The sequence below is a fragment of the Polyodon spathula genome, chromosome 7, assembly GCF_017654505.1.
Source record: "Polyodon spathula isolate WHYD16114869_AA chromosome 7, ASM1765450v1, whole genome shotgun sequence".
Classification (NCBI taxonomy): Eukaryota; Metazoa; Chordata; class Actinopteri; order Acipenseriformes; family Polyodontidae; genus Polyodon; species Polyodon spathula.
Window position 1 is genome coordinate 48,793,786 of NC_054540.1, and position 26,491 is coordinate 48,820,276.

The window sequence follows — 26,491 nt, forward strand, 5'->3', positions numbered from 1 at the left end:
AAAAAAAAACTAAGTTTTGGTTTGTTTGTTTCAGTGCAATTTGAAAGCTGTTCAGAAAATAGAACAATCCAGAGTAGGATTTATCTTGAAACACAATTAAATATCTTTGCTGTCTACTGCACTTTGTTTTGTTTTTGTAAGATGGTGCAGAAGATAAATAATGGTCTAAACTGATTGTTGTTCTGTCAATTACAGTGTACAGTGTTCAACAGATTCCTGTGCAACACTCCCATAAACCATGCAAGGTAAAAGAAAGAATGAAAGGAAAGCCAATTAATTTGTTAGACTGCCATCATCCAAGGCTATGACTGGTCTACTGATCTAAATAATTATGCAAAGGAGATATTTTCATAATTGGTTCCATACATATTATGATGCACACTACTCTTATGCTTTAAACAATTTGAAATACTAAAAGGGCAAAATGTAGAATTGTAATTGGGTTTTCAGTGCTCTTGAGTTATTGGGGCTCTTATGTTAATGCTAATGAGAATTGTAAAGACTAGCACAATGCACAATATTTGCATAACAAAGGTATTAAGAAAGACCTAAATTGCCAGTGTATTGATCTGAAATCAAACTGTTCTCCGAGAGAAAATATTTATCTCTCAACAATGTCAAGTGGGTTAGTTATGGCTTCCAAAAAACAGACAATTTTTTTTTTTTTTTTTTTTTTTTTTTTTTTTTTTTTTTTAGTCTGATCAGTCAACATAGTTGTATATAAACTTGGTTATCTGTAGTGACTTGGCTACTTGGTGCTGGTACTAATACATATAACCTACTAAGTTGAGGTAAAAGATAAAAAAAAAGTATTTTAGGATTCTATGCAGTATCTGTTTCAAGATTCATCTAAAGGAGGGCTTGAGAAAACAGCAGTCACAGGGACACTTAGCTCTCTTAAAATTGTTGTGACAGACCCTGATTAGAATTAATCTTGGATGAGCTAATGCTCCATTTGGTAAGGTATTCCAAGATTAGTTCCAATCTGGGTCTGAGAAACCAACTGTTAAGGTATGGTTTCCTTTTATGTTTCTTGTGTTTAGTCTAGACACACTAACAAGTAATGCTACAATTACTGCAGTGCTACAATAACTAACCTGTATACTATTAAGCATTACTGAACTACTGCAAGTTTCACAAAAGTCTCCTTTTACTACAGAAATCTTTTAATTTCATTCTGTGCCATGTTTTTTGCAGCATCGGAGTAATTTGCATCCCTATATCCAAACAAGATTTGCATCCCTATATCCAAACAACCTTATCACTTTGACATAAAACTACTTTAACATGTACAGGGCCATTTCAGAATTTTAAGCACTTGTATTCTTAATCTCAGATCCTGTTTTTCCACTAAAGCAAATTCGTGACTCAGATTTATTTACATAGATATTAGCAAGACTGTTAAACTGCAGCTGCAAGCTGGCATGTGCATGGACATAAAGCAGAAGATACAAGTGGACATCCACCACCGAGAGCATGTTTGTGGGTTACAGCTTCCTAGGCTTGGTTTTATAACTGATGCTCATTTACAAAGGTGGTGGTCCCCCCAGAGACTGGAGCCTGCTGGCTTGATGGGGTGAAGTTAGCCAGGGGGATGACCTTGACTGGATCTTCCTTGGTGCTGCAGTGTCTATCCAGAGTGTTGTAGAACTGCGGCCTGTTCCCTCCCTGACCCTTATCGATTTCGTCTTTTGGGACAGACCTGCTGAGAGTGTGGCGACCATCAGGCTTCGTTCCCCGGGCCCAGCCTTGCTGGAATCCGAAGGTAGGCAGCGTGGCGCTTGTGGTTTGTTGGAACTGGGTCAAGGAGGGCGGCATCCAGCAGCTGTCAGAGTGGCCCAGGATGAGGCACTCCTGTGTGCAGGTCTCTGAGGCTTCAGCGAGTGCTTTCTGCAGGTTCACTTCGATAGCTGGTGAAGACAAAGAGAAAGTTTTCATGAAAATCATGATTACAGTGATTTGTATTCAATCTTAAGAGCTGACACGAAACATGAGTGATTGGTTACAATTGCTAATCACCTGACCAGGGGGCACTCCCCAGGCAGCCCACCCTGAGTGAACTCTGTTAACCCTTCACCCCTAGGGTGGTGGCACACTACCATATGAAATTATTTAGAAAAGTATATGAATGTGTTCCTCCCAGCAGCTAAGTTGTTTCTTGCAATTATTTATCAATCATGTTATAAAAAAGTTAATCCTTTACTATTATATTATACCAGCCTTTTGGTGAAAGTTATTATATCGAGATCAGTTATGAGGGAGAAAAGGTTAAATTAAAAATGTCAATCTATTTTTTTTTCAAAGAAGAAAGTCTTTTCAGGTATTCTACTTAAAAAGGATGACATTTGAACAGTGGCAGAATCTGTATAATCAATAGACAATAGGAAATTACAATAAGGTTTTGCAATACACCATTATTAGAAAAACAGTGCCAGTCCCAATTCCCAATGTTTTTCACTGCTTTCCTAAGAAGTAAAGATAATTCCCTGAAGCTTAATTTAATCTCTAGCAAAGCATTTCTAACTTGTGGGTGCCTCAGATCAGCTTTACTAGATTACATATTTAAAAAAGCAGCTAAACCTTATTTTAAACAATTGTTTATTTTAATCGCTATTGGTTCTATAGTTTCGCTGCCCCTCTTATCTTATAAGCCTTCTTAAAAAAAACAAAAACAAAAAGAAAACATTGTTTTTACAACTGAGCAGTCATAACCTGATATCTTTCTTTTCATATTTTAAAAACAGGCTGATGGATCTGAACAATTAGGAAGACCTTTGGTTGCATTATCTGCTACACTTTGCTGTCGTATTGTCCTCCAGTGGTACCACATACATATTAATGAATCCCTTACCTATTGCCCACAAAATAAAAATAAAAAGAAGCATAGATTTACAGTCGTCACATACAAGATGGTATTGGCGCTGGACACAAAGGACATCACAGGGCACTAAACTTACCGCTGAGCTTGTGGGGTGGAAAGCAGCTTGTACCAGCTTTATTATATATATATATATATATATATATATATATATATATATATATATATATATATATACGAAAGGTCTGTGTTTCAGTTCAGTTTTCTAGAAAATTTGGCCCAGTTTCTATGAAAAATCAAAATTATTTCAAATATAGTATCTGTCTATACTGCCTTCTATGCCTTTGAAATAATTAGGTTAATATTCTTCACTATCTCACTTGTGGACACGTTGTATACAACTGGTTCTGTTTTGGGTTGAGATCCACATGGGACATTTGATAAAGTTAGGTAGCGTATAATTATCTGAAGTCCTCACTTAACCATGATATGACTATTTCATGTTTCTTTCTTTCTTTTTTTTTTTTCATCTTCTTCTTTTAGTCACTTTCATCTGATACAAGTCAAACTGTCTGAAAGATATTTCTGATGGCTGTATCACAATGACATCAAGGCCTGCTATAAATTATAGATTTCTATACAACCCTCCAAGATGTATTGGTGATATTGGGGTCCCAAAATACCAAGATTATTTGACAAAACCACAAGAAACTAAGGATACTTCTAAAAAAACCCTTTAGGTTTCCACGTACCACTGCACACAAAAAACCTAACACAATTTTGCAACACTTATAGATAGCCCCACACCCTCTCATCTTTTCACCTTTATTTTATCGTATTCCTCTCCTTTACCATTTTTGTGTTCATAAAAAAGAAAACATTTGTCTTTGGATTTTAGTTTCTTTTAGCGTTTCTAAATTCAACAGTACTTAGTGTTAGTTATGGATGACAGTTTTAACTCTACATACAGGACAAGCCCTGTATATGATGGTCCATTTTGCTTTTTTCTTCAAGTCTTTACCAAGGTATAGAACTCTCAGGAGATTAAACTCATCACAAGAGAAAAACAAATTATTTTGGTTGTCAGAAACAATATATTGTAAGTCAGGAGAGCCCCACATCAGCATTAAAAGGAATATTGAAAAAAGCTTGACAATTGAACCATTTAAACCTTCCAACTAAGATCATTAGGATGAATTGTAAAACAGTGAGCACTGGTGAAGATAATACAAAGCAAGTACTGTATAATGGGAATACAATGGGAAGACTTTTATTCAATACTTGGAAACCTGGCTGAGATTTACTTGCACAAGCAATAATATTTTAAATTATTTTGCTCCTCAATTCCATGCCTTACTTATATAGCATGTTCTCTTACCCCACCTACTTTAACTGCCAGTTGTCATAAACATAATTTTCTACTTGATGGATTCCAAGCTGTTTTTTAATGACATTCAACACGAATCTGAAATTAGTTGCAGTAACCTAAACCTTTATTTCATCCACCTCATCCGTCACACGTCCTAACAGTTCCTACAGCTGTTTGGATGTTAACATCAGTATATCCCATGCAGCTTTAAATGTGATTCTATATGCTGCTCTAGGGAGCCATTAAAACGTGGCCTTTTATAGATGGTTGCAAAATATGAATTAATTTGTTCTTTATTTTTACTTTTCAAATTCAATTTTGTCATTTTTTTATAATGCTTTTTCAGATGTCATTCTGGGTGTTTCCAAGTGCTTTTGCTGCAATTTAATATTCATCTTTTATGAGATTGCTGGTTTTTTTTTTTATATTGGCCCTCTTATTACCATTATTAAATTACATTTAAAAAAGATGGTGCTAATGAATATGGCAGCAGTATTTAGACCTAATTTATGTTTAATTAATGTTTGTAGATCCTGGTTTTAGTTGTCTGTAATGAACACTTTTTTTTGAAAGGAGAAAATTTGTTACAAAAATGTGAAACTATCAACTTGAGTGCACTAAACATATTAAATATAGTACTTTCTTGTTTGGGTCTCATTTATTTAAAATGCATTAAACACTTTGGACATATGCCTCCTTGTATTGTATAGAAGAAGATGCAGCAATTGAACTCAGTTGATCCACTTAGAATTATCATAAACATCATAAAGTAAAGAAACAGGCATATATAAAAAAAACAAACAACAAATAAAACACTGAAATGGTATTTGGAAAAAAAAGAGTAATGAAAAACTTTTTTTGTTCCTGGCCTCTGTTGACTTCCGTAGTTTTTTTTTTGACAACACGTTATTGTGAACAGCAGAAGAATTCAACTGTTTTACATGGCAGGAAAAGATTCAAAGCCGAGAGTCAAGACTGAATGAAGCAACATGTTAAAACTGAGCTGTTCACCTCGTATGCAGTTCCTGGGCCAGAATGAGTAAGTCATCAGGGCGGTGAATCTGTCACCTTTTGCAAGGGCACTAAATTCATTACTGAAATAATGTATGCAATTTCTGCACAAAGGTGAGGAGAAAAACATAGGTTATTGACCTTTACCAAACCAGCTGGAAAGGGTAAATCGTTGTGTCACAATTTGTATAAACAACTTGTAGGTTCTACGTAAATGACATAAACAGTTATGTATCTAAATAGTGATGTCTTTTAAATAGTGATGTCCTTCCTGATGTTTTACATATTTCTACAGATGGAAATACAGAGATGAGACACACAGACACTTTTTGATGTTTAATTTTCAATAACCTTGGAATAGAAACAGCGATATTATCCCCATAAGGGATGACATCTCCTTTTGAAAGGAATGCAGTGGAGGAGGTTGTATGTAATATATATGTCACACATCAAACATTTTTGCATATATCAGAGAACCACTTATCCAATTGTTGTCAAGCATGGTATTACCACTATTTTGCATATGTTATTGAGAATATCAAATTCTGGAGATATACATTGGTCCATAGCTTACATCTGAGGAATTGCTTATCCAGTTGTCATAAACCTTGGTATTAAACATTTCATTGCCAATTTGTATTCAACAATATTCTCTACATACTGTTGATATATGCCATGGTCATCATACTCATATCTCTAATTCTAAATCTATATGTGTGAAGGGGTTGTGGGAAATTCACTGACACAGGAAATACCACTGGGGTGCACCGATATATTTTTGCCCACAGAGGGCGCTCTTGTCTGTGGCCGGTAAACAGGACCACAGGGTTACCAACTCAGTTAGAAACAGTTGCGCATGTAAGTGCTGAAAATAATATTCCATAACCAAAGGCAACAGCAAAAGAGAAAATACAACTCAGTAATAAACCTACAAACAAAAGGTGCTGCTCCTGGCAGCGTTCCGTAGCCGCTGCTATTCACTGCAGCTCTGATATTATTTGTCCGTTGCTATTTCCTCGCTATAACTCTTGGGGTTGCCAAGACCCCCCTGACTACTTCCACACGTCCCACTCGGATACATAATAATTGATCCAATTATTTGTCAGCGGCTGTCTTTCTCAGCCACGCTTGCTTGCCCCTTTTCTGTCTCCAGACGCTGGCGTTCTAGTATGGTTTTTAATCCAGGGTTTGGTTTTGTTTTTCAACACAGCTCCCACTGTCCTTTCCTAGAAGGACAAGACCAGGGAAATAGCAAAGCATTATTTTTATAGGTCTAACAACCTCTCCCCAAAGGCCCGCCTCCCGACCACTCAGAGAGAAGGAGAGATATCACACCCTCACCCAACCTCTCTGTGTCACTGCCGTAATTGACAGGCAGATCCTACAGGGCTGTGACCTCCCCTGCAGGACTGTGCATGAATCAGATAGCCAGCACAGATCTCGCCCTGCTGCAATATGCCAGGACATGTATGCTACTGACATACCTGTTTTCACTCTGGTGATATTTAGATCTGTTAAGGTAAATTAATTAGATCCTTATACCTGAACATGCCAGTCTTAACATATTAAACATGACAACATCAGTCTTGATTACAGTTTTCTAGGGAGATAGCTGTTATAAATATTTTCATGAAGGAATGACAGCTTTTTTTTTTTTTTTTTTGGAGGGGTGGGGGTATGCGAGGCTGTGAAAAAAACAATGAAAAAAAGAATTGCGCTGAGATATTTCTACATATACTTTCCTTCAACAGCTGAGAAATTGTGGCTTGGTGTAAGAGTAATCAACAAAAAAGAAGGTTAAATTGCCTCTAATTATACAACTTGCAAGCTGTATTTCATGCAGGACCACTTTCCCTGCCACAATTTATAAGATTGCACAGCAAATGCTGTCAATAGTGCTATGTCAACAGCCAGAAATGATACTATTTTTGCATTGATATTTCATGTTAAACAGCACAAAAGGTGCAGTCGGTATCACTTTCTGCTCTGCAGGGACCTGTTTGGACAGACTGATGCTGATGACAGCTCTGACTGCACATGTCAGCCAGAGGCAAAGTAGAATTGGTGATGCTTTTAAGTGCTTTATGTATTCAACAAGTGTTCTTAGAGATTAAAGTGAATGATATTAAATTTGCACAAAAGTAGCATGTTTATATTCTTTCAATTTGAATTGTTGTACAATTTAGCTCAATTCATTTATCGTTTACATACAGTGTTAAGGTAGTTACTATGTGAAGTTCTCCATGATTTATTTAATTTGTAATTTATTTATTTTTTTTTTTTCTTGAATACTACACAATAAAGTTTATTTGAAATTCTAACAATATTTTATTAATATTCTGGGAAATTACCTTAAATGTTCTGGTATTCACTTTGCCTACCTCAAGCTTGGCTATAAAGAAACAATTGTGAGTCCAAGAACTACAGAAAACCCACTCTCAAGTAATGAAAACTTTGGCCTGCTTTGTAATGAACAAGACTGTGTCATTTGGTAACACAACATGCACATCTTCTTAGGCGACAGACACACAGAAAAGAAATACCATCCAGGCAACCTGGAGTATATTTTGGAAGATATATACATCAGCATAACAGGTGGGATAATTGTTCAACTAACTCATTATGTGGGAGCTGATTTCTTCCAATTAAATTAAGAATTGCTAACAACTGTTCACCGGGATGCAATTATTGTTTTCTACAAACAGGTGCAGATGGAATGAAATATCAACCTTTCATCTGATACTGCTCACTCAATGACCGGGACCTTGTGAAGTCAATTATGTTGTGCTTTACAAAGAATTACAGTACACGCAGAGGCCTGGCATACCTTTGCTTAGCTCAGTTGTAAAGTCTTCCACTCTCATCATATTTTTTACCACTTGATCTGCAGGATTTGCTTTTCAGTTGAGCCTTGCTCTCATTCAATCGTGCCCCTTGGCCCAAGATGCACAAATGAAAACTCTTTTTTGACTAGTCATTCTTTACTTAAATAGTCACATTTTCAAAGAGCCCTAAGGTTTTATAATCATACTATTAATGAACAGTGTTACCCTTTCCACTTTATTTCCACGTTATTATTACACCCACCCCTCGTTATATCGTCCCTCGCTATACTGAGGATTCGGATATATCGCGGTCCTGGAGTTGGCTCCCCATTTTTACTGGCCAACTGCACATGCCTTAGCTGCAATATACATAGACAATTTCACAGAATTACTGTTTGTTTTATTTCGTACTGCACACCACAAACAAAAATATACAAAATAAATAAAAACAAACCATTAATATGGTACTGTTATCACATACACGTATTGCACAATAACACAAAGCAAATCAAATATCTACATACTGAAGCAGTTTTTATTTTAGCCAACGATGTGTTCACATGTGGCAGCAAAGCACTAGCAAAAACCACAAGGCAGAGACGTCAGCTCCCTAGCAACAAGCCTCCCGTGTTGAGAATGGAATACTTTCAACGCCTCAGGTTTGGGCATCTGAGAAAGGAAAGGATGACTCATGAAATTTAACTGGAGACTGAAATTGATGAGAAGCAATTACCCTCCACAGTACGAATTAAAACGATGTGCTGCTTTTTATACTAAAATGATAAAAATCAGGTGCATAGAGGACTTATACTGGACCCTGACGCCCCCGATAAAATGAGGGAGTGGTTGTACAGTATTTGTTATTAGCCTATATGTTTTTCTATGAGTCTCTCGCTATATCGCGGCACTCAATATATAGCGGATTTGTATTGGACCCAGACACCCACGACATAGTGGTTGGTGTATTTCATTTAGTTCACTATACAGGTTTCTAAAAGTGCAGCAATTCTGCTTAGGAACTTGGCAATCACCGAGCCCCCAACATTTAAATTTAAATCTTGTTATTTTAGTGGAAGGGAAGCAATGAGGAGATACAAGGGTATTTGATTTTGAAAGGAAATAATTAAATTTGAAATTATGTATACTTTAGAATCGTACAACTCCTTTCCCCTCCTTACACCTGGCCAGCCAAATGGCTGGATTATTAGTAAGGATACGATTTTGTTACAGAGTCCACGGAGGTCACGAAAATCGTGAAAATCGGGAATTTTAGCAAAAGTCAGTGAAATCTTGGAAATTGATGTAAAAACACATTTGGTTAGGCACTCCCTTTATTGTTTTTAAAAATGCAGTATGTCATGCACTGAGAGTACAAATCTGCGAGTATGTGTAAATTGTTTGGTTGTGTAGCATCCAACATTTACATGTAGCTATGTAAGTCAGCAAATAAATTTTTGTGTATTTTGTAGCACTCGTACTTTAGACTTGTGTCCAGATCGTATGACATTTAGCTAACACTAGAATTGTGATGTCATGTCGCGAAGCGCATTATAATAAAAATTTATTTTTTTTCACCCGAACGTATATATATATATATTTATATGTATATAGATATCGTATATATATATATATATATACATATGTTATGCATGAAACTATTTGAATAAACGTACGTACATTGTATTTCTTGAAACTTTTTTTCATAAAATGTAGTGTATACAAGTAGTTGAAAATAAACTCACTTTCTGTAAAACTAAACTGCTTTTTTTTTTTTTTTTTTTTTTTTTGCAAACTGTAGATAGACAGGGGGGGGAGGGGGGACACCCCCACTCTCTCTCCCCCCCCCCCCCCCTTCTCCCTCTCTCCCCCCCCCCTCCCCCTCCCCCCACCCATCTGTTTTTAGTCTTTTTTCTGATCCTTGTGATGCTCCACTTCTTGGACACAGTGCCTGCCTGTGTGATTTGTCTTTTCAACTCTGTTTTTTTTTTTTTTTTTAATTTTAATTTTTAAAGGGCCAGTGCTCTGGAGGCTACTCAGAAACAATTTTGAATGCAGTAATAAAAATAATTATCTGACAGACATGCACAGAGAAATAGGAACACAGTTTATTTCAGACACTGTCTGTTTCGCTACACGGCTAGTCTGAAAGCCTGCATTGTACAGTACTATATAAAAAAGAAATAATGTTACGTTGGTGTGAAATGACCTTTAACTAAGTTTTGTACTCTAAAGTAACATTTAAACTTGCCACCAGTCAAAAGCAATAGTCTTTATATTATTAGTTTTAGTGTACTATTTAAAAGTTCTTGTGTATGTTGATGTAGCTAAACCTACATTATTCAGTGACTTTTCTGTGACCTTTCTGTGAATTCTTGTTGTTTTTTTCCCGCAATTCGCCTGTGAAATGTACTAAAAATCACTGTGCCAAAATCGTATCCTTAATAATTAGTAATAATGTAGCTTTTTAACCCCACAGGCACATTACACAGAGAAAGATAATAAGAAAGAAATAGAACAATCATTGTCGGATTGGATACACCAATGTCTCATACTCATATACTGAAGAAAAAGCACTTCTATATCTCAACAAGATTCCACTTCTTTCAATTTTTAATTTAAACTGATATATGTTCAGAGATCTCCTATGAAGAAAGCTATCACCTTGCATTATAAAATGGCTTGTGTGCTGTACCACTAAAGCACTGCAACACATTTAAGTTCATAGCCATGTAGATATTTGGGGGTTTTAAAGTATAGTTTGATATTGCATTATATGGATGATAATCATATTGGCAATTTTAAATATCATCAGTTTTCCATAACTACCAATGTATTTCTTATGTACAATTAAATATATTTTCATTATTCATGGTGCTAGATCGGAGCAATTGGATGGGAGGCATTATGTTAGAGAGAAAAAAAGCTGAAAAGCCTCAAAAGGCCGTCATGAGATTCAGCACCAAATGAATTGTGCAGTTCAGTACAAGCATTAAAGGAGCCCATTCTGTTACTGTTGAAATAACACAAAATCAGAAAAAAACAATGATCACACTGCTGTAAGGTGAAGCCAAGTGCCTTCAACCCCCTGTGAAGTGGCTGTCTCAATATAACACCACTAGTATTGTGATTGTAAAATCGGCTATACAGATAGCAAACATTAAAATAATATTAGCATGGAGCAGTAAATACAATCTGGAGCTGTGCAGTTGCACTGACATTTTCTTGTATTCAGAGCCAGGCTATTTTATAATAAGGCAATCTTATAATGTCCACTCAAACAACAACATAATGACACCACTTCCCATTATCTCTGGACTAGATGCAATGTCGGATATAAATAGCTGGTGCTGACAGAATTACAATCCTTTAATTTACCATGGACTGAAAACATAGACAGAAAAAGGTTGATTAATATATTATACACAAATTAATTGTACCTTATTTGCATACCAATCTGACATGTTATTCTAAAATACTGCCAAAAAACTAACTGTATTTAATAAGAAATTACTAGCAGCTTTTTATTACAAGAAACTATGAAATAAAATCACATACTGGTAATCACAGGACTGCAAAAAAAAAAAAAAAAAAAAAAAGCATTTCTTTATGTACCAAAATATGTGTCAGAACGTGTTTTACAGCATAGCTCTCAAGATATGTGGTGCATTTTACAAAGTGACAGGCCTTACATGTATTTCTGCTTTTTATAATATATATTCTGTTGTAAGGGGAAATAAAGTAATGACATTCTTTAAATAAAAAATTGCAAATAGAGCACACTTACACTATGTCCATAAATACACCCCAGCAAGTATTTAGGCAGGTGAACAAGTGTCGCACCAGTAAGGGATGGATCATGTCGTGCCTCTTCAAATGTATGCAAAACAATTATATGTGAAACATGGTGGAAATCAACCCCAAAATATCAGAAAGCAGAATGACTGTGTTTGGGGCATTTATTGCCCATTGTTACCATGCACAGCCATTGCTTACTACCAATGTAAAATGACTAGGTCTGGGACCAAATCAAAACTTTGACAACCCGTTAATCACACTTAACAAAACTCTATTTAATAGCGTTTTGTTTTTTGTTGTAAGTATCTTATTTCTTCTACTCATAAAAAGAAACTCTATAAACACTTTAGTTTTGATTTGGTCCATGCCTAGGTGGGATATTTGTTCTTCTTTTAACAACAAAATAATTTCCAAAGGTGGCAGCAAAAACATCTGAATGGCATTTGGAAATTAACAATATTTGAGGTATACCCTTTTGTTTTTATTTGAAGATGTAGAACAGACAAACAATGCCCCAAATCTATTTGTTCTCTAGGGTATTGTGTATGTTTTCTTGTACAATTAGATTTTTTAAATGCTTTACTAGTAATATTGATTTTAGTCATTAATGATTTTTTTCGAGGGAGCTACTTACAGCATTGCTTTTTTCAACACAATTGCTTTAAATGTATTCTGTGGTCTATAAAAGCATAAATCACAAAGGAGTGAAAGAATACACACATTGTCTGGTAACAAGGTTACAAATGTTTTCCCTTATATCATACAACTGTAAATTAATTTATCTAATTCATAGGATCCTTAAGCTCTTCAGGGAAGCACAGCATCTTGATTTGATGGGGCTGACAGCCAACAGCTCCTTTTAGGAAGCTTCTGTTATGTGTGTTGGCAAGTAGATAAACCACATGACATCCACAGCTGCTAACTCTGAAGAGCAGGGTGTCATCCGACTCAGTTTCTCTAATTCAATGTCCTAACTTCTCTTACACAAAACAAAGGAGTCAGGCACCAAGGACTGATGGTATAAATATAATATCAAAAAATAATTTAGCATCTGCATCATCAACAACAGTTCATTCTAGAGCTAGAGCATTAAGCTCCAATTTAAGCACATAACTTGAGATTTCTAGCTTTCCAATAATACTATATTTCTGGTAGTTTTAGTTCAGTTAGATTTTATAGTGTTGTCATGTGAACACTGCCATGTGTACTGTACATTAACTGAGCTTAACTGAGCTGTTCTGTTTACAGCTGGAGATGCATGCATAAAACACAGTAAGAACTGCAGACCCCTTAGTTTGAAACCTAAGCATATGATGCGGTACAGCCATGAAAACAATCAAATTGTACAAATGATTTGTTGGTTCATTGTCCTCAGCAGCAGGCAATCCTCCCTGCCAGACTATTCTGAAGTAAGTATGTTGTGCTGTGTTGGATGCAAATGCCAAAATAAAACCCTCTAGCAGCTTTACTTTCTTAGGTGGCTTTGCCATTAGTTAAAAAAAAAAAGAAAATTACACCGCTCTTACTTTTAATATTAGCTGTGGTATTTTCAAAGTCTTTGTAATATCCACATATAATCACAATCTGTAAAATTGGCTTTTAACAACCAACTCAAAGACAACCTCATGCTTTCAAGCACTGAAACCAAGTTTCTACGCAGTCCCCCATACAGTAATTCCACTAAAATATTTCATTTTATATAATACGAACCTATCACAGTTATTAGCTGCTTTACATTCCAGATTAGGATTCATCTTTCCGCCTGCGGGGTGCTCATTCTATGTATGACTCCATTAAAAAAATATTTTTCAGGATTAAAAAGTGTTACGGAGGTTTTAAATATGCAGTTTGATCCTTTATTTAATCCCATATTATGAATTTGGAACTGATGTATTAATGTTAGCTAATAAAATTGAACTATTGTGCCACCTTCAACATGAATGAAGAGTACATGTGGTATGGATTTCAATCTAAGCTATTTTATATAGTATTAAATCCCCCAAAAGCTGTAAAAAGCAATCCAATTTACAGTGCTTTACTTCTCACTTATTACTCTGTAGTTGCATCTTATTTTCTGTAGGCAAGTGTGGAAGGGGTGTGGGTAATTCACTGACCAGGAGACAGACAGGTGTAATTGAAAACACCACACAGGTGCCCAGTTTTATTTCAGGGGCGCGTTGGGTTTCTTTAGCCCGCAGAGGGTGCTGTTGGTCCATGGTCTGCTTACCAACTATGGTAAACAGAACCACGGGAACACCAAGCAAGGGTAAACAGTTCAGGCGCACTTGCAGGTGCTTCAAAACAATACTACAAAAATCGAAGGCACAAAGAAACAGGAAAAGTAAAACAGTAACAAAACTACAAAGAAAAGGTGTTTCCTCCTAATACAGCAATATCCCGGTCGCCGCTGCCCATGCGACCCGGATCACCGTCCTACGCTGCCGGCTACCTAGCCTGCTCAGCTATCCTTATTCATGGATCTGCCCAAGGGTTCCCCTCCCTTACTGTCTCGCTCTGAACCTCCGTTCCGTTCCGTTCGGTCGTGGACCAGCGTTTCCGCGCACTCTACGCGTTTAAAAGGGCAGATCTGAGGAAACAACAGAGCGTTAATTTATAGGGCTAACTATCTCCCAGGATGCACCTCTCAGCCATTCAGAGAGGGGGAAAGTCCACACACCCACTTTCCCACCTCCCCATGTCACTGCCATGACTCACAGGCGGTTGTTGGACGACTGCCGCCCTCTTCCTGCAGAACCCTGAACACGCTAGCAGAGTCAGCACAGATCTCTCCCTGTTACATATCCTTCCCCTCAGAATGACACCACCGGTTCATTCGAAAATCTTACACCCCCATGCCTTCCCGAGAGAAAAAGTTTCCATTTTGATGCAGCTTTCCTGCTCGGTGGACTACCCTGAAGGCATAGGGCTGCAAGGCCAAGTACCACCGTGTGATTCTGGCGTTGCTATCTTTCATCTGGTGAAGCCATGCTAAGGGGGCATGATCTGTAACCAGGGTGAAGTGTTGCCCCAGGAGGTAGTACCGGAGTGACTCGACTGCCTATTTTACCGCGAGACACTCCTTCTCTATGGTGCTTTAATTTTTCTCACGGGGAAGGCACTTCCTGCTGATGTACAGGACTGGGTGCTTGCTTCCCCGAACCTCCTGCGACAACACTGCCCCGAGACCTGTCTCTGACGCATCCGTCTGTAGAGTGAACCTCTTACCAAAATCCGGGCTGCATAGTACTGGCTTACTACACAGCCTCCGCTTCAAGGCGAGAAAGGCCCTCTGGTACGACTCCGTCCACTGTACCGTATTTGGGGCAGCCTTCCGGGTGAGGTCTGTCAAGGGAGCAGCGAGCATAGCAAAGCTCAGGATGAACTTTCTATAATAGCCCACTAGTCCCAAGAAAGAGCGCACCTGGGTTTTGGTTGTAGGAACCGACCAGTCAACCAAGGTCTGATCTGGCTGCCCCCTACTCGATACCCCAAATACTCCGACTCACTCTTCCCAATGGCACACTTCTTTGGGTTAGCAGTGAGCCCCGCCTCCCGCAAGGATTGCAGCACCGCCGCTACCTTACACAGATGACTCGGCCAATCCTCACTGTGGATAACCACTTCATCTATGTAAGCAGCAGCTTACTACTGATGGGGCCGCAAGATACAATCCATCATCCGCTGGAAAGTGGCGGGGGCTCCGTGCAACCTAAAGGGCATGGTCCTGAATTGGTACAACCCGAAGGGAGTTGAAAACGCCGTCCTCTCTCTAGATTACGGGGTCAGGGGTATCTGCCAGTACCCCTTCGTTAAATCCAGTGTTGTCATAAAATGAGCTGTGCCTAGACGCTCCAGCAACTCATCTACTCAGAGCATTGGATAAGCATCAAATTTTGATTTCTCATTGATTCGTCTGAAATCAATGCAAAATCGAGTTGACCCGTCTGGCTTATCGACTAACACGACCGGACTGTTCCAGTCACTTTGGAACTCTTCTATTACCCCCAGTCTCAGCATTCTGTCAATTTCCGCTTTTATTACCTGTCTTTTACGCTCAGGTATACGGTACGGCCTCTGGCGAACTAGCGCCCCCGGCTCAATATCAATGTGATGATGGGCTACTCGAGTCTGCCCCGGGACAGGAGAGAACACGTCAGGAAACTCCGCCACCAGAACGTGAGCCTGACATTTCTGCGTTGGTGTCAGATTCTCAGCAATCTGTACCGATCCTTTTCTTGCCAACACAGAAAGATCAGGTCCCAGGTCCGTGATGTCATCTGCATGTGCCACTAACAACGTCTCTGGTTGTAACCAAGGCTTTAAGAGATTGATATGATAAACGTGTTTCTCTGTCCGTCTCTCCGACTGGCAGATCTCATAGTCCACCTTCCCAATCTGGCGTGTAACCTCAAAGGGTCCTTGTCACTTAGCCAAGAGTTTCGACTCAGAACTGGGTAATAAGAGAAGTACCTTATCCACTGGCTCAAATGTGCGCAACTGGGCTCCTCGGTTATATTGTGTCTCCTGTCTGTGCTGCGCCTGCTGCAAATTGTCATGCGCCCATTTCCCCACAGACTCAAGACGTTTGCGCAGGTCCAACACATACCGGACGGTATTGGTCGAATTATCCTGCTGCTCCTCCCACATCTCTCTGACCAGATCGAGCACGCCCCGGGGTCTCCGCCCATACAACAGCTCGAATGGTGAAAACCCCGTGGAAGCCTGGGGAACCTCTCTGATCGCAAAGAGAAGGGGAGGAATCAGCTGGTCCCAGTAACGCACATCACTACGAATAAATCAGCGCAACATGTTCTTAAGGGTCTTATTAAAGCGTTCCACCAAAACGTTGGTCTGAGGCTGAATCACCGAGGTCCTAATGGTCTTAATTCCCAAAAGCTTACATGTTCTGCGGATTAGCCGGGACATAAAATTGGTGCCTTGATCGGTTAGTATCTCTTTGGGAATCCCCACCCAGGAGAAAACCTTCACAAGCTCGTTGGCAACAGACTTAGCGGACATAGATTGGAGGGGAATTGCCTCTGGATAACGCGTAGCGTAATCCAGAATGACAAGTAGGTGGGTGTATCCTGCCGCACTCCTTTCTAGTTGCCTAACTATGTCAATCCCAATAGGCTCAAACGGAGCTTCCGCTAGGGGCAAAGGCACCAGTGGGGCTCGTGGAATGGCTCTAGGGCTGGCCTTCTGACATTCCCCACAACGCTCACAAAACCGCTTAACATCGCCATCCAGCCCCAGCCAGAAGAACCGTGACACAAGCCTTGCTTTAGTTTTATCCCTTCCCAAATGACCAGACAAGGGAATAGTGTGAGCCAGCTGCAACAAATCCTCCTTAAAGGGCTGAGGAATGAACAACTGATGACGCACTTCACTGGTCTGGGGTAATTTATCAACACGGTACAGTAGGTCTCGATCAATTTCAAAGTGGGGATACGTCGCGGCGCGTCTGGGCTCGACCACCCGACCATTAACCACCGCTGCTTGGTCAAAGAGCCTGCCCAGCACGTCGTCATCCCCTTGCTTGAGTCAGAAGTCACGGGAGAGGGCTAAGAAATCATCTCCCATGGCTTCCAACTCGGGGTCAGGTCGGTCCCGAGCAGAGGCAGCCGAGCCAGACACCTGCGCTTGCTCAGTGACCTCCCCCCCAGACTCTTCACCAACCACCCCCACCTGAAACTTCTCTGACTCCCTCCATTGCCAGCCCCCATTCTTAGCGATCTGGCGCTCCAGTTTAGTTTTACGGGGTTTAAATCTATGGCAAAACCATTCGGGATCGCGAAAGGGAAAAATCTCTCCAATTACTTCCTCTTTCTTAGCCAATAAAGAAGACAGGGCTGTCAGAGCAGCCAACCAATCTTTAAACTGCTCACAGTCCCGTCTCAGAACTACTGGTACCGGCAATCGAGGACATAATCTTTACCGCACCTGCGTCACCTGCTGGCCAATAGTCATATACACATTGATCTTGGGATAAGAGCGGACATCCCCATGAATACATTTAATATGCACCCGTCCCAATATGCGTTTATGCCCCGGTGAGATTAGGCTCTCCTGTACCAGAGGCTGACTACACCCTGAGTCCAGGAGAGCCTGGATTTTTGTACCATCCACTGTCACAGGAATAACAAAACCCGGGTGCTGAAGTGACTGAGGTAATTGAACGCGCCTACCTGGTCGGCTGAGGTCACACTCCATCACGGGGCAGTCCCGGGAGAGGTGGCCCACCTCCCTGCATGTCCAACACCTCGGTGGGCTGGTTTCTCTCCCCTAAGTTTTGGAAAGAGGGGGAAACACTGGAGCCATAAAAGGGGCTCGTCGATAAGGCGTCCGCGCAAAACCCCGGTCCGACACTGCAGCAGCCTGTGGGTATCCCCACCCTGCCCCAGTTCCCGGGCCAGGAGCTCCCGCCGACACCCCCCGACCAAATTCTGGACTAGCCCTTCCCCCCAGTCCTTTCGCCCTTTCTGGGGCCAGTTGAGGGGACGATCCAGTAGCCGCACTCCTCCCGGGCAGTTTCGCAGGCGTTGGTTCCGCTGCCTGATACTGCTAGGCAAGTTCGACCGCCCGGTCCAGCGTGTCTGGTGCCTGTCGCTGGACCCACAGCCGAGGTCCCGGGGCTAGACACTCCAGGATGCGCTCCACCACGATCATCTCCACCACCCTGGCTTTGGTGTTCAGCTCCGGGTTCAACCAACCCAGGGCGTAATCCTTCAGATGGTGAGCGATGGCTCGTGGGAGCTCCCCTACCGCAAACTGCTCCTCTCAGAATTTCTTCTGATACCCCTCCGGTGTGGCCCCCACGTGATTAAGGATGATGGTTTTCATTGTGGGGTAATCCATCATCCGATCCAGGGACAGCATTCTCGCTGCTGCTTGCGCCTCCCCCGTGAGCTGAGGAAGCAGGTAACTAGCCCACTGGGCTGGATCCCACCCGGCCGAGGTTGCCATGGCCTCAAACACCTCTAAATAGGCGTCGGGTCGATTCTCGGCCGTCATGTTTGTGGGGCGTTGTAACTGGGGGTCTGGAGCTGCGGGTCTAGCCGCCCCCTGCACTGATGCAGTGAGCATCTGGCACAGGAGGTCCATCATTGCAGCAAATTGTGTAGCATCCATGGCTCGTCTGCTCCTTCCATGGATGCATTGCTTGGGGCAATGCCAGTGAATCCCACTTCTATTACTACATGTGGAAGGGGTGTGGGTAATTCACTGACCAGGAGACCAGGTGTAATTGAAAACACCACACAGGTGCCCAGTTTTATTTCAGGGGCGCATTGGGTTTCTTTAGCCCGCAGAGGGTGCTGTTGGTCCATGGTCTGCTTACCAACTATGGTAAACAGAACCACGGGAACACCAAGCAAGGGTAAACAGTTCAGGCGCACTTGCAGGTGCTTCAAAACAATACTACAAAAATCGAAGGCACAAAGAAACAGGAAAAATAAAACAGTAACAAAACTACAAAGAAAAGGTGTTTCCTCCTAAAACAGCAATATCCCGGTCGCCGCTGCCCGTGCGACCTGGATCACCGTCCTACATTGCCGGCTACCTAGCCTGCTCAGCTATCCTTATTCAGGGATCTGCCCAAAGGTTCCCCTCCCTCACTGTCTCGGGCTCTGAACCTCTGTTCCGTTCGGTCGTGGACCAGTGTTTCCGCACACTCTACGCGTTTAAAAGGGCAAATCTGAAGAAACAACAGAGCATTAATTTATAGGGCTAACAATCTCCCAAGACACGCCTCTCAGCCATTCAGAGAGGGGGAAAGTCCACACACCCACTTTCCCACATCCCCATGTCACTGCCATGATTCACAGTCGGTTGTTGGACGACTGCCGCCCTCTTCCGGCAGCCTGTGAACACGCCGGCCGAGTCAACACAGATCTCTTCCTGTTACAGCAAGTCTAAACCCAACAATAACAATTATAAGTAATTGTAGCTAACACAGTGATTCCAGGAATCTTGCATGTTTTGCACTTCAATGTGCACTTTTGAAAGTTGCATACATTAAATCAAATATTTGTTTTCTGTTTAAAACAAGACTTCCGGTTAAGAAAGTTCAGTTGCTGCACCTTATTGTTAGGTTCCCTGTCAGTCAATAGGGGAAGCAGCTGGTTGGTTTATGACAGGAAAGACACAATTGAAGAGTTGGGGCCAATTTCACCCTCCAAATGAATTGACCAAGCAAGTGCAACACAAACTGAAAGCATGGCTTGCAAACAGAGACTTCTTTAACCAATTGTAGTATCATATATGATGTTTTAAAATAAAAAGACATGATTGCTATGACTATGTTTCATTCAGAACTGCATGTTAGACCTATATAATGTACTGAAGTGCATAACAGGTAAGTATGTATGAAATTATATTGTAAGCTATCACTTTAAAGCTTTTCATAACATAATATTCAAATTACCGGTATCTATTTTTAGGAAAATTTGGGAAATTCTGTTGCATTAGCTGCTAAAATATGGCTGTATGTGTGCTTCTCTTTCTTTAGAGGGTTTCATGATCTACACCTGGATTCACCTATGTTTTCTTTTGGACTTTTTTAACCGTGGAGGTTGAGCGTGAATGAGTGACCACAAAAAGCAAAGGTTTTTATCATTTCACAAAAGAGAAATTGGAATTAGCAGTTATAGAGCAATTTAATGGCTTATGTCCTGTCATAAACCTACCACCTGTTTTGAGACTAACGTAGTTAATGGAAGTACAAAGCAGGTTAGATTTATGGAATTATTTGGTTAGCTGCACTTTAACCTCAGTTCCCTTATAGTGGTCATAATAGGTAATGACAGAGGATCTCACAACACTACCAACAAAAACTTTAAGAACTATTTTTAACATTTTACACATTAATTTTAGATTAAACAATGCTTTGCATATGAGTATAAACCTATAACAATATAATAATAATAATAAATAATTTTAAATAGTTGTGTGAACTTTTAACTTGATTTTTAAATCAAAACAGCCCTGTAAATAAGTTCCTATATGACCATACTCTTACATGAAAATCCTCAATGTCATAAAATGCCATATTCAAAACACTTATCAGGGTAATTTACTGCTTTATGACATACAACACCATGATACTTTACACAAGATCTAAAATGCTGTAGGTGCCAAACTCCCATGGTGCAATTACAGCATTAATGTACTCAGTCTTATGTTGTAAACAAGATAAAGAATGTCAGCAGGTTTTAATCCTTTGGCATGTGGTTCTGGCAGCCCCAACTTATCCCCAATTAATTATCTCTCATAATCCACTACTCTTCATCATGTTTCTAGGCTATACCAAAGACAGCTCATCTGCTATTCAGAACAGAAGAAGTGAATGTGAGAGCCAGCATAATCAGTGAGTGCTACACAAATACACAGCTTGCAGAAGAGAGAGGGGGAGGTGGAAACAAGATAACAATCTAAGTCATCTGTGATAATAATAGCGATGTGGAGGGTTGGAAAGGATTCACGTCTGACATCTTAGTGCTGTAGCAAGAGCTCTTATATCTTGTGTTTGATGGCATAGGAATGAACTCCATTCACACAATTTAACTAGTATCTAGAAGTAAATAAAAGAAACAATGCTCTTCTAAAAGGTGCAAGTGGCATAGTCGGTTAAAGCCCAACAGCAAATAGTGCCTCTCTGGGTGCTTTACAAAAGTGACTATTGTGAGCTCTGTCAAAAAGACATTATAAGGCCATTTTTGTTTCAAAGAATGACCCTTATTGTTTATTTTGTTTCCTTTAGAAGTGATTTCTGGAGAGTATGGGTAATATGCCTTAAAGAGAGTGCTTCAAAATCTGAGATATCAAAGGAAGGAGTGGACACAGAAAGGTTTAAACAGAAAACAGGTACCTGGCTGTAAAGATCTGTCATGTGATGCAGGATGTTATATTAGATTCTCAGTGTCAACAAAGCCAACCTGTGAAGCTACTGCTGATGAGTATGAGTAAGAACCTGCACAAACAGCTTTGATGAGAGGTTGTAAAGGGAGGCCTGCCATTAAAGCATTATAGAAATCTAGTATTGATATAAAAAAGCATGAATAGTGATATCTGGATAGGAACAGTGCTATGCCAGAGGCGACAGCCGTCTTGCACTCAGGGACAAGGGATTGTGACTACAAAAGGACCCCGTAAACCTTTCCTCAGTCTTATTAACGTTTAACTGCAGAGTGTTACAGCTCATTCTGCTTTAAATATATGTTATTCTGTCTTATAGTAAGGTTGGCTATTAGAAGAAAAAAAAAGCTACAGTACATGTTTCCTCTGGAGACCAGGGTTTGAATCTTGCTGAATTCTCTAAATTAGGAGAAGAAAGCACGTGGCCACAGATTTAGCATAACTTGCTTGTCTACGCATGTCACAGGCACAATTAATGGAGCACAATGTATCCAAATTACCTGTGTTCTGTCAACTCTTAGCAGTCTGCATATACTGTATTGCTAGGTATGACTGCTGTTGTTTAGTAGATAGAAGAAGGTTAAAACAAAATAAGCAAAAAAACAAGAATAAAAGCAACCTCAAAACCAGACCAACAGCACAAAGAATGTTAGGAATAATAAGCCAAATCGTCCAACCATTAGCGAAAGCATATAAAGACAGGATAGCTATAAAATCACTGCTGTCGAATGAAGATTTACAGTGGAATCAATTGATTTTATTCTGTAGAAATGCTACATGTTATGCATTTTTAAGTAATTTCAAGGATAGAAGATCTCTCCAAGATGCAGTAGTTGTCATATTGAGCACTTATTGAAATAAAACTGACATTTTTTTAAAGCAGTAGTGCACAGTGGCTAAGTGACTGTATTGCTACGGTATATGTGTGTTGTAACACTAAAACTGTCATGGCAGTCATTTTGACGGTTTGAGGCTTTCAAATTTAAATTACTCTGTGTGTCTGAAAGTTATGCGGTTGTCCATTTATGACTTTTCCTTAATACATGTTTTTAGTTTGAATATTACCTATTCTGTTTAATTTTTTTTTTTTATATAAGCCTGTTTTTATCTCTACTGGACCCGGCAGCCATCAATATCTCATTTTGTACAATGAATGAACCAGGGACAATACCAGTAGGAGAGATTTAATCTAGAAGCTAGCCACAGCGTGTCGGTAGAAACATTTCAGTCAGAAAACTGCAAAGAAGCAGCTGCAGCAGCTCAACCTGGATTCAATACTGCACTGAATGACACATGCAAGAGAAAACATATGTTGCTTTCATTTTAAATTAAAAATGACTTTCATTTTTTACAATTTTGTATGTATATATACTGGTTTACACCTGTTTAGACACTAGTTTCTTTTGAAATGTTTATTTTATTATAGTATTTTCATTTTTTAGTAGCGATTTATGCTGTATGTGGTAAGTCAGAAAATAAACCCTTTCATGTTTAATTGTTCATTTAAATATGGCATTTTGACTGTGCAGATGTTTGATATGATGTGCTGAATACAACTTTTGAGTTGTATCCGATAGTTTGTCTTTCATTTTAATCTTGATATAACCAAGATAACCATCATAATGGCTGTCATTCTAGTGTTAAAGTACTGAATATGTCCCTGTTTTTAATTAGTTAAATAAAATCAATTAAAGCGCTGTAAGAGATAATTAAACTCCACAAAAAATAAATTAAACATCAGCCAGTGATCTACTTTTAAAGTGTATTCTTATCTATGCAGCAATTTGTATTACCTCAGAGGGATTTTTTGGAATTGTCTAACAAGTGATCCTCTTTTAATGTATGTCTGACTTATAACACAGCCAAATGATGTTGATCAGCCTCCTACAGGTTTAGCAGCAACAGTAGTGTAATGGGAAAACTGTCCTTTTGTATTTTAGAACTGGAAAAGGGATAATCGATTAGCTTTATATTGTGTGGATTGCACTGTACAGTATATTTTTCAAGTCTCAACCTTATTGCTGAGTAATGGTCTGCGTTTGGTGAAAGTGGAAAGAGTACAGTATATCTGGTTTAAAGAAAGCTGGTACTTGTCATCCTATGCAATGCAACTCCCTGGTTTGTGCGTAACAAAAAAGATATCCAAGCAATAAAGCATAGCTCTAGCTATATTAGCCATACATCTCAGAGTTGAGGCAGATTTGTTCTTGTTCTCTAAGCCATATATTATTGTTACTGCTCCCAAGATCAAACCAATAGACATAAAATATGATGGCCCCAGGAGAACAGATCTTTCAACTCTTAAATGACAGACAGGCAAGTGAGTCGCATGTGCATCTTTTGTCTTAGTAAATTAAAGACAATAAAGCCTTTTACAGTTTCCCAGTGAAGGGCAATCGTAATTAACTGTTATCTCCATTTGATTTACGACTGCCCAGTAAAAATAATCGTTTTGTGTTCAAACCAGACACCCCCTTTTCTACAGCCGCTAATCTGGAGTGCTCTGGCTTTTCTGTCAAAGTCCAGTTCTAGGAGAATATACCATTTAATAATAATAATAATAATAATAATAATAATAATAATAATAATAATAATAATAATAATAATAATAATACATTGAGAGCCTAAATGTGTTTCCCTTTCAATTCGAAAATAACCATCAACGTATAGGACATTGCTGTCAGGCAGTAGGGATTGGCTGAGCTTTATAGCAAAGCTGCCGATAGGCCTCTGTGTGAGCTGACGTGTAAGCGCGCCCCCCTGGGAGCTTACTATACGCAGCGCGCGGAGACTCTCTTCCTCTTCGCATCGGTAGCAATAGGTACTAGAGCACGTAACTGACTGTATTCACTAAGCTTAGGCTTGAGAAGCTGGTTTTTGTCCCTTCTCCGAGTTTATTTCAGTTGCACTTATTATTGGTATTTTGGTTATATAATTGTATTGTATATTTTTTATATATTACTTTATATATCCTTTCATGCTTTGCTTCGGCATTGCGTTTTTGTTTAACCTCGTGGTCTTCGTCTTCTCTTATTGTTATATATTATTCTGATATTTAATTGTGTGTTTTTTGGGTTTTGTATATATATTATTTGTTATAAATATATATATATTATAATAGGACCCGCGTTGTTGGCTTTGGCCACGTGCGTATTGCAGCCTCGGTCTTGCCTAGCTAGACCGCTTGTGTGTGGAGTCTGCTCTGCAGGCCGCTATAAAACTTCCACTGCTGTGTGTTCCCCACCGAGTGGTAGCTGTAAGGTTTGCCTTACAGTATCTCTTACAGTACACCAAGCACTTGCTGCAGCGTCCCAAAAAAAAAATATATATATCCCTTTTCACCAAAAGAAGACGACCACCAAGCACATATTCCCTTAGCACCAAGGTAAGCATTACACTAAATAAGACACTGTACCAGCACTAGCGTCTCAGCTCTGCGGGTCAGCTGACGCTTAGGCGTCTCTTGCTAGCGTCTGGACGCTCGGTACTTACTCTGCGTGGTGTCAGCGCTTCGGCGCTTGGTGCAGCGCTCCCGCACTTGGGACTCGGTGCTCGACGCTCGGTGCGTCACTGCTCGACGCATGCACCTCGACGCTTGGCGCTTCGATGCTCAGTGCTCGCCGCTTCAACTCTTAGTGCTCGGTGCTTCAACGCCACACGCTCGACGTTCAGCGCTTCGACGCCACGTGCTCGACGCTCGGTGCTTCAACGCCACATGCTCGACAGTCGGCGCATCGACGCTACATGTTGCACCATTGCACGTCCAGTCAGGCAAAGCTGCCTGCCAGTGACCCACACGATGAGTGCGTGGCATGTCTTGGGCCAGAACATGCCACATCCGCGCTGGCGGATAGGGCTTTTTGCTACCTTTGCGCCGGTTTTCAAACACGCGCCCTTCAGCAAAGGGCTAAGAAGTCTGTGGGTGGGCAATCCCCTTCGTCGGGATCTTCGCACACTATTTCAGCTCCGCCATCATCTACGGCGACACTGCCAGGGCGACTGCAGCTCTCCACGAGCCCAGCCTCCCAGATTACAGCTGTTCAGAGGTCCCCCACCAGACGCGCTTGGGTTCGTAGTCTCTCCCCTTCTAGGGCACGCCCTCGTCGGGAGTCTAGGTCGCCCTCCAGATCGCCTCGCCATAGAGGATGTTCTCGTTCCCCTCGTCACGACAGGTGACACAGAGACAAGTCTGAGGTGGCGGAATTAACCTCCAAGATATCCCAATTCATGGAGGTTATGATGGGACAGCAGTCTATTCTCTTGTCCCTAGCTAATGCAATGCCTCGAGCCCCAGAACAACCCACTGGGTCCGTCGCCAGCCAACCAATGGCCCCTCCACAATCTCCATTGGCCGTTTCCCTTCCACTGCAACCACAGAAGAACTGGGATATCGATGTCATTTCCAGGGATGCTTCTGACATCCTGGAAGGGGACAGTATAGAGGCTAAGGTAGCCTCCCACCACTCCGAGCAGGACGCTGAGTCTGAGATGATGAATACTGACGACCCTGTGTGGTCTGTGGTGGACAGAGCAACCTGCCACTTGGGTATCGATTGGCCTAAGACAGAGCTTCCCTGGCGATCTCTGTTTGAGTCGCCTTCAGCCCAGTCCCATCTGTCCAGGATGTTTCGGCATTCCAGGAATTTGTCAAGGGGGTGCAGTCTACCTGGGGGGACCCGGCCTCTGCTCCTGCGACGTCTCGCAAGGCTTCGGCCTTACTATGCAGGGGGCCAGTGAGGCCGGTTTAGCGTCCTTTCC

The 26,491-nt window shown here is 40.6% G+C and overlaps 1 protein-coding gene across 1 annotated transcript in view; it reads right to left on the reverse strand.

The window, feature by feature from the left end:
- Positions 1–671: 671 nt before the first annotated feature.
- The window catches only part of LOC121318706 (protocadherin-11 X-linked-like), a 315,082-nt gene continuing 289,262 nt past the window's right edge, over positions 672–26,491 (reverse strand). The window contains exon 5 of the mRNA XM_041255664.1: positions 672–1,910. Coding sequence (XP_041111598.1) covers positions 1,510–1,910 — 401 coding nt within the window. The 3' untranslated portion in view covers positions 672–1,509. The remainder of the gene's footprint in view (positions 1,911–26,491) is intronic.